We start from the raw sequence: 8845 nt of genomic DNA, 5'->3' as shown, positions 1-8845 counted from the left end.
TCTACTTCCTTGCGCGGATTGTATCTTGGTGCTCCCATTTCGACTTTTCCAATTTGTTGCGTTAGCAGTGACTCAATGCATTATCAGCCATACCATGCCAGGCACTACTATCCCGTTTGGGTTGCCACTATGCACAATGCAAGTACATCGGAACAGCCGAAGGAACATATACATATAAGACGGCGGTGTCGTACCTCTGGCGATGCCACTTCACCTGCGCTGGCTAGCCTCAATAATGTTGTTCCTCCTCTGCATTTATATGCTCGTCAAAGCCGCCGTAGATACTCTCCCTGAAGGCCCTCCTGTGCCAGCGTAAGTTTCAAACTTGGGCTCTTCGAACCGAAACTCAGGATTGCTTTTCTTTGTGACAGGGGCGTGAAGATCCGCTTTGCCGGAACAGCGGACATCAGGCAGCTGAGTCGTTCCGATCGCGGCCACCGCGTGCTCAGCAACGTTGAGCTCCCCTACGTGGTCATTGTCCGGCTCACAAGTGGGAGATGTAAGTCTTCACTTGCTGCTGAACTGCCAGAGAAGTCATGCCTCTCATCATCTAGATGTTGTTTTCGTCTCGCCGGATGCGATCCTTCCCGTTCCACGCATTATGGTGCTGTCAGGTAGTACGGTGTACATCGTCTCAGAGGTATGATTTATTCCTCGAGGACATCTCGTAACTGGGCATTGATTTACACCTCGATTGTATAGCTTGCGTTAACGGTCCGCTGGGCCCACTCCACTGGCGATACCTTGAATTGGTTTGAAGCAAGGATCCCGGGCCCCTGGATTGAACCATTTGAGGAGTTCGCCGGCTGCTTCCTAATGAACTACGAATTTGCCCCGCGCGACACTGGCGGCGATGATGGAACCGACGCGTATGAGATCACGCAGATCTACAACCGATTTGAAGATTGTTGTATGTGGGGTTCTTTCGAGGACGACACGACCTGGGCTCACGTTCGCGAAGCCTACTGGAGGGTCTTCGCTTTCTCCGTAGCCGCACACTATATGATCGCGGTCCTAAGTTTCTCGTAGCGATGTAGCATGCGAATCCTTTCCTCCACACATCCGAGCTATATGTGTATGGTCTCATTGCCCCGGTTAGGTCGGTTTCCTTTTCGGTGCCGTACCTTCCCGATCTGTCGTACGCTTCCTTTTGAAATCCTCTCAGGGGTACTAAATGGAATTTCCTCCTCCTCCTCCTCCTCCTCCTCCTCCTCCTCTCACCGTCTCGTCCTAGTCTTCTTCGCGCTCCCGCTTTCCAGAACATCCCTACTGCTCTGCGTGTAGTTATACTGGGCTATGTCGCCGTCTCTGTATCGATGCCTCTCCCCCAATTCTCTCGCCTTCGACCGGCACGTTTTACGCGACGAGATGGTTTGTGTGTGCAAAGGGCAGCAAGTAGAGAAGGTCGTCGCGCGCATTGAGCGTAGTCAGTTTTCCATGAGATTTGGCGACCTAACTACTCTACCAGATACCTCGCCGCCCATCGCAGTTGCCCAGCGTCCACTAGGCGGAGAAGTGTCGTAGGGCGCTGCAGTACTGCACATACGAGGTACGTAAGGTACTAAGATGCAAAGGCGAGTTCATAGACAGCGATTGGGAGAAGGCGAAGAGGATGATGCTGTTCTGCCACGGGAACCTGAACCGGACAAGCTAGGCTAGCGCAGGAGTCGCGGGAGGACGAAGGAGATCCGCAACCTCAATGTGTACTACCAGTACCTGCAACGCTCCATCGAGTACGAGTTGATGACGCATGCTGAGCACAACCTCCTATTGTCGTGAGCTAACTTTCCCATCCGAAGCGCGATCAAACCGAAGCTCGGGGAAGCGATGGGTATGGAGCCGACCACAAAGGTGCGCGTTCGCACAAGTCGCCGATGCGGTGCAGCAACTCCTCAGAGTGGGCGCTTACAACGACAACTACAGTATGTCTGACGACGTTCGGACTCGGGGTCAAGGCGATCGCGAGAGCGATAGCAGGGATAATGACAGACTCGGAGGCCGCGCTGCCACCTCTCGACATGTTCGCCAAGTCGCAAGCCACCCTCAAACGACCACGCAACCACATTGCTGTTTCTCGTAAGCGCGATTCAGCGAGGGCAGAGCTACGTAGGCGAGACGGGGCCCCCTAACAGGCGTGGCACCCCGTGCGGGATTGCGACCCTCATACAGCGACAATTCGATCAGTAGGAGACGCACCAGGCTGCACCGCCTGGGACTTTATGCAATTCGCTTTGCTGCCGACGCACAGCGGTAACGTCTACGCAGTCTCCTCTAAGAATATTCACGGTGTTACGAAATTGCAGACACCGCGCCGGAGTAATCCGGAGGCCCCCGACCAGCGTTCTGAAGGATCCCGGGCCCGACCTCAAAGAGACAGCCCTCAGCGATGGTGAAAACGTTCCATGCTCAACGTCGACCGTTCAACTTCAACATCAAGCTTCAAACGCTCACCTGGGTCACTTGGAGAAATCGGAATGTCTGAAAATGGACGGACCGTGCCGTGACCGCCAATCCCGTTCAGCAGTCTATCCTCACGTGCTTTTACCTCGAGCCGTCGCTGGGTATGTTACGAGATAATACTGACAATGCACGCCTGTGCCACATGCAATATATAAGGCGAAGTCAGAGCCGATCGACCTGCAGGCAAACGATCACCATGGCCTTTCTTTCCTCCTTAGCCACTGCCTTTCAGTACACTCTTACGCTCATCTCACAAGCACCCCCGATCATCGCGTATGTACCGTGTTCCTAACTCCTAGTATGACTGCTCAACATTGTTGGGCAGCGGGACGGATTTTTACTTCGCAGCCGATTATCGAGTGATTAGCATCCGCCATGCCGTTGTCGCTATTACAGGTGCTGATGCGACGCCCGGAGTACTGTTCTTTGTTCCGCTCCTCCATGGACATTGTAAGTTAACCTTGTCATCTGCTCTTGTGCTCGGGGACTGACGGCCATCTCGACAGATACTTGCTTCGGCACCACAGTACCGATGAGGCAGGGTCAGAAGGCGACCCGATTTTTTTCGTGGGCGGTCAAGGTTATAGTCTGTGAGGCGAGTACCCAGCTGTCTACCTCGGATCTTAACTAAGCCATGTAGTACAGCCCGATTTGACGGTCTGCTGGGTCGACGCAGCAGCAGGGAAGGTGTATCAAGTGAGGCTGTGTACCCCGGAGAGCTTCCGGTCTCTCGTCAGTTGCTGCTTCGAGACGAGGGACAGCGGAAGCATGCAGAGCATCAAGCGTTCCTGGCGCGCTCTCGTCTTACTAGTCTTGCTTTACATTGCTATCAACATCTCAAAATTTGCTCTCAGTGTTACGCATTGACATCACCTGCCTATTTTCGCCTGCTAATACATTCTCATCTCTTCCTATCGATCTCCGAAGAAGTTGTATTGTAGCTACAATTAAAAGTAGTCGTCGTCGTTGAAGAAGTCTTCCTCCTCCATCCAGACAGCAAGGATGTGTCTGAAGGTGCGCGATACAATGGCGAGTACCGTCATTGCCAAGAATACGGACATCAAACTATGACCCAACAGGTGAGATGACAGGAGTTGCGACGGAAAATACACTCGCCTTGGGATGACAAGGTGGCCCTTGAACCAAGCATGCGCACTGACACGGGCAGTACCAATGCTTCGCTTCAGACGAACCAAATATGCATGGCCCTCGACGAGGAGCAGCTGGGTTTCTTGTCGGACGAACACTAGCACTCTGTGACCCAAAAAGACGAGGCTTCGTAGATGTTCTGCCGAGTTAAGAGAACCAGAGCGTCTTGCATCGTCCTGAGGTACAGACGTGTGTTGGTCGCCTTGGTCACAGTCGGTCGAGTCTCTGTTCACGCCCGCGACCTTGTCGCCGGTTGCGTTTCGTTCACCTGCATCTTCATCGACCGTACTGCCGCCCGAACATGTGTCTTCGTTGCCTAACCCATCGGATAGGCTATCACTCGGGCCGGGTTCGATGGAGCCAACCTGACTCGGTCCGCAGTAGTCGATGAGCTTGTTGCTGAGTTCGACGAATGCGGTCTTAGCACGGCTCCAGGGTCGGGTGACTTGATCGTCACGCGCGACCGCAGACTGCCTACCTGCGGTTTCCTTCGCCTGGATCGGTATCCCCGAGAGTGGAACGGGGACATTTGATTCAGGCGTAGCACCCCATTGCTGGAAAGCCCAATTAATAGTTCGGCGAATCGAGTCTGTCAAAGCATAGAAGGCCCACTGAAGGGACAGAAGCGCGTGAGGTTCCTCGCGAGGGAGACAGGCTCCATGTGTCGGACACAACGCCTTCGAGAGGTACGAGAGAACCTCTTCCAGGATTAGTTTGAAGGCTTGTAGTTTACTGCATACTTCAGTTTGTAGATGGCCGGGATCCTCTAGTACGACATCGTCAGCTCATGCTATGTGCTGGGCCACAGAGGATATCACTCATACCCGACGTCATAAGTGAGCCTTCTATGCTGCGTCTTCCGGGAAGGGAGGTAGTCGTATGTGATTGTTCAGGGCATCGCAGCAGCTGGCCAATAAAGGCGATCCTGGAAGCCTGGATTCCGAGTCTGGCAAGAACCCGTCGACAGCACTTCAGTCCCACTACTTCATCAACCGCCGGTGCGTGGACATACGACGTACCCTGACCGTTCTACATCTGGATGTACCTCCTCTGTGTGCACCCCCGCACTCTGGGCGTGATCGCAATCCGTCTCGCCCTTTGTCATATTCATGACCGATCGCGTTTGGGCTAACCACTGCACATCCTGATGAACTGCGTTGCCGGTGCCAGGCAGCAAATCATAATCAACGTACCATATTTAAAAGCTGAAGAGTCTCATTTGCGCCACCATCGTTGAGTAAATCGGGAACGCCTGGGATAGCCGCTGTATGGACTTTGCCGTTTATGCGATCGAATATGTCTCCGATGCCGCCTTCGCTTTCAGGATCAATAAGCTCATCGAGCAAAGTGTTGATTGAGTCTCCGAGGGTGCTTGAGAGGACTCCTGCCAATGCGCCTTTCCGTTCCGAAGCGGGTAGGCTTTCGTATGCAACGCCTTCAAAGATCGGTTCGGCCACCAATGAGCCACGAGCGATAGTGTTGTAGAGAACCAGTAATACCAGGCGGTCTATAAGTGCTGCCTGGGATTCAGCATGCATCTCCGGGTTAGAGACAGCGTAGTGTAACAGCAGGTTAAAAAACGGTGAATGTGCCACCCCCGGGCCCACCCCGCGAGACAAAGGTACACGCGCAAGACAAAGCCGCCACTCATGGGTCTCAGCGCCGGGCACTTGCGTGGGGAACCTTGAACCAACCACTTCGCACTCGGCTTTGGGAATTTTTGTTTCCTGCCATACGAGTCTTTCGCAGCACGACATGTCCGATACGTTGGATAGGGATCCGAGTTCTACTAGATGGACGGTCACGTTCCCAGTGTCGACTGGCGATTATCCGACCCACTTTGAACTACCATCGTTCGGGGTCAAGGATCAACATAGTGATCATACTTTTACACTACGTCGCCGGTATGCAGCAAACACACCAATGGTGGTAAGTCCGGAGCTCGCCTCAATCGAAATGAGCCGAGTGACACAAAGACTGCAGCCGTCCGCTACAAGTGCTCCGCGCTCAAAGGCTAAGAGTGAAGAGGCGGGGTCACCTAGCCAACATGCACGTAAGAGCATTCGCGACATCAATGAGCATGTGTCACTCATTTTGTTCGCGACGCCTATTGAATGCACAAAGTGCGTGTTACGTTTAGTGAAGTTGAAGAGTCTCCCGGTAACACGTCACCTGCACCGCTTTATTTGAATGAGGTACGTATGTCCTTCCTGGGTTCGCGGTCACACTATTGTTCATACTTAGATATCTAGGATAGGCCCTTCTACCCGGAAGGTGAGGAGGAGGAGGAGGATGAAGGTGCAACAGGCTCTGCAGCAATCGAGGCGAAATCACCACTTCGGCCGAGTGATGACGACGTCGACGTCCGAAACTTACTCGATAGCGAAAGGAGGCGGGGCCGCAAGGGCAAACAGCCAGAACGCCGCGATGTTCTCCAACGATGGCCCGCCGAGCGTCGATCGCAAATTGGTTCGAAATCCCCCAATCAGGGCAACACCGAAGGCAACAGGCACGGCAATGGTATGATTCGGGAGCCTGAGCCTATCCCTTCAACGTCGGAATCTCCTGTTACTAAACCGGTACGGAGGCAGATTGTCTTGTTGCGTGCAGATACTGACTCTGAACCTCATAGAATGTGAAACATGTGAAGCGCAAAATTCGGAAAGCCAAGCTAGACTACACATGGCATGCGAATGCAGGGTCAACTGTAATTGCGAAGCCTCCGTCCAATCTCAACGTGGATGATCTTGGAACGCTATTCCTACATCGTATCAGCGCGGATGGCAGGGTGACGGACGCCGTGCAGGTGTGGATGTGGGATCAGTTTGACGACGGTTCAACTGGTTGGCGAAGTATCGATGGGTCCAGCCTTCCTCATCACCCTATGTCACCAGAACTCACGCTATCGTTCACGCCTACCGGGGACCCCAGTTGGATAGGTCCGGTTACCGCAAAGCGTCCACGCAAATTGCCACAAATTTTACCATGATGGTGGGGGTTCAAAGCTACGATTTGGGGGTACCGGTGGCAGGATGCTAGACTCCAGTGGAATGGGAGACATCAGATAGCAAACGGTTTAGTTACATACGTAACATTGCGAAGACGAAAGTGATGACAGATGTTGCGGATACGTCTGGTTTCCGGGCTGGCTTGTATTGTGTCGTTATGCCTGAAAGTGGTCTACTACTGCATTACACTAGAACGTTCTCTGCAAGCGTATATTGCATGTGCTGTTCCTGAGATACTGTTGTCTCCGTTCCCCGCCTCTCTACGATGGAAGAGGAGGAGATTAGAGCTGGATCAAGTACGCCACTCGCTGGTTCACTGCCGAAGGGAAAGGCCTTCGCGGCCGCCGGGATCCAGTCCAAATCCGTAATAGCACATCCTAGGAATACGCGCTGACTGCACATCGATATGCACAAAACTCTGTACAGATAATAGCAGGCTGCACACGCACAGTTCCGTAGAGATTCAGTCCCCGAGCGACCCGTCGAGCATGCTCCGCTTGTCGATCCGCATATTGCCCTTGAAGGGGAGCCCCATCAACTGCATCTTACCATCACGCCGTTCTCGAAGGGCAACCCGTTCATGTGCACCGCGACGGCGGCCTCGCCCTAGAGGCCCATGAGCGCGCCCTGCGTCCCCAACAGAACCTACACGCGGGCCACTAGATGTTTATACAGCGGACACCGTAAGAGAGAGAGCGGCATACCTTCAACACGTAGTTGCTGGGCTCGCATTCCCGCGCTCACGACCACATCCTCCCCGGGCCCCTGCTCGCCCGGCACGCTCAATGCGGGCAGTCAGTCGTCCCGGCGGATATACGCGGGCGTACGCTAGGACAGGGGGCCTGGCAGTGGGGGCTGCAGCGAGACGTCTCAGTAGCCGTCGTCCATGGGGTAGTTCAGCAGCTTGAAGTATGGGGCCGTGCTCGGCGCGGGCCCAGTCGGGCACCTCGCCGTCGTAGACGAGAACACGCGCACGACCTCGATACCGGACGGGAGCACGACGTGCGCGAGCACCGTCCCGCTCACGACCATGACCTGACCCACGGGCTTGATCTTCACGTCCTTGATTCTGACGTTGTGCAGGATCGGCGGCGGCGGGTGCGGCGCAAGGAACTTCTTTGATACACGGGCGTCGGGTAGCAGCGTAGTCTCGAGCACGATGTCCACGGGCGAGTTCCCATTGAGAGGGAGATAGACAATGAATGGGAGAGACGGTGCAGTTGCGTTGGGGAAAGATACAATGGTCTTCGTGATGGCCGCGTTTGCGGAAATATTAGTGCGTTGAGAAGCTTCCGGGAGACCGTCTCTTCGCTGGGGCAGGCCTCAAGCGGGGGACTGCGCGCATTAGCCTTAGAACGGGAGAGACCAAAGGAGGTAATCCATACTGGATACGTGTACCGCCATCTGAATGCTGAAGTGGGAGATCCGCATACGCCGCCGATAGTTGACGTCGACGTTAGGATTCTGATGATGATGAGGGGGTTAGGTTTGGGGTACACGCGGCCGTTGCGCTGCGCTATACGGAGGAGCGTGCTCCGCCCGCTGGCGCCTCCGCTTCTCGCGACTCTGTACACGAATTCCGCCGCTGCATCTCTACGTGATGCTGGAGCCCGTCCCGCCCCTTCTGCGCTCGCATCACCACCTAGGAGGACCAATCCATGGGGGCAGCCTGCCGCGCCCATATCGATTGAACCTAGAGTCGGCGCGTACGGTTCCGCAGGCGGAAGAGCGACATCGCCTAGGTCGTACTCCTCGCACTCTGGGACGACCGCTTCGCACGTCACCGCTGCCACGGGAAGAGGGGCAGACTGGAAATAGGAGTGGGCTGCCGCAATCATCAGCCAACCTGTGGGTGGCCTAGTAAGCATCGTGGCAGCCTCAGGTTATGGCAACGTTGACCGAACCAAAGAGCCCAGCTACACGGGCGCGGCCTCCCAGTGCCAGGCGTGGCTCCGCGTAGGCGCGCCCCGCAGCATGCACCCCGAAGGACGGCAATAGGGGTATGGGGACTCAAGTACTCACCGTCGGCTTTCATCGTGTCATTAATGGCACTACAAACACCGGCTGTTGAAAGGGTTGGTGTGCGGATGGCGGAGGAACACCGTGGCGCGCTTCATACGATGATGCGGCGCGAGTCGACGGAGTCGACGCGTCGACGCGGCCAAGCATCATGTGATCTGACGCGCGTGTAATCGCGGTACGATGCGGTACCGTGACTGTACTCTGTC

At 55.0% G+C, this 8845-nt stretch overlaps 5 protein-coding genes across 5 annotated transcripts; 3 read left to right on the top strand and 2 right to left on the bottom strand.

The window, feature by feature from the left end:
* Positions 1-235: 235 nt before the first annotated feature.
* Positions 236-1029, top strand: B0H18DRAFT_1116103 (uncharacterized protein; the record flags this gene model as incomplete). Its single annotated transcript, XM_048033364.1, has 5 exons — positions 236-312; positions 372-499; positions 555-640; positions 703-910; positions 962-1029. 5 exons carry the CDS (start codon positions 236-238, stop codon positions 1027-1029), a joined length of 567 nt encoding a protein of 188 aa, XP_047896902.1.
* Positions 1030-2656: 1627 nt separating this feature from the next.
* Positions 2657-3091, top strand: B0H18DRAFT_1116102 (uncharacterized protein; the record flags this gene model as incomplete). Its single annotated transcript, XM_048033363.1, has 3 exons — positions 2657-2733; positions 2786-2910; positions 2967-3091. 3 exons carry the CDS (start codon positions 2657-2659, stop codon positions 3089-3091), a joined length of 327 nt encoding a protein of 108 aa, XP_047896901.1.
* A 316-nt stretch (positions 3092-3407) lies between these two features.
* B0H18DRAFT_1116101 (uncharacterized protein) lies at positions 3408-4443 on the bottom strand (the record flags this gene model as incomplete). Its single annotated transcript, XM_048033362.1, has 2 exons — positions 3408-4375; positions 4434-4443. 2 exons carry the CDS (start codon positions 4441-4443, stop codon positions 3408-3410), a joined length of 978 nt encoding a protein of 325 aa, XP_047896900.1.
* Positions 4444-5364: 921 nt separating this feature from the next.
* On the top strand, positions 5365-6598 carry B0H18DRAFT_952524 (uncharacterized protein; the record flags this gene model as incomplete). Its single annotated transcript, XM_048042121.1, has 5 exons — positions 5365-5538; positions 5593-5662; positions 5734-5804; positions 5862-6188; positions 6242-6598. The coding sequence occupies 5 exons, from the start codon at positions 5365-5367 to the stop codon at positions 6596-6598; spliced, it is 999 nt and encodes a 332-aa protein (XP_047896899.1).
* An 889-nt stretch (positions 6599-7487) lies between these two features.
* Positions 7488-8485, bottom strand: B0H18DRAFT_952523 (uncharacterized protein; the record flags this gene model as incomplete). Its single annotated transcript, XM_048042120.1, has 2 exons — positions 7488-7928; positions 8051-8485. 2 exons carry the CDS (start codon positions 8483-8485, stop codon positions 7488-7490), a joined length of 876 nt encoding a protein of 291 aa, XP_047896898.1.
* Positions 8486-8845: the final 360 nt, after the last annotated feature.

The sequence above is a fragment of the Fomitopsis serialis genome (genome assembly GCF_022376445.1).
Source record: "Fomitopsis serialis strain Sig1Antser10 chromosome Unknown B0H18scaffold_12, whole genome shotgun sequence".
In the NCBI taxonomy this organism is placed as follows: Eukaryota; Fungi; Basidiomycota; class Agaricomycetes; order Polyporales; family Fomitopsidaceae; genus Fomitopsis; species Fomitopsis serialis.
The sequence above is the reverse complement of the archived record's forward strand: the minus strand, read 5'-3'. Positions and strand labels throughout refer to the sequence as shown.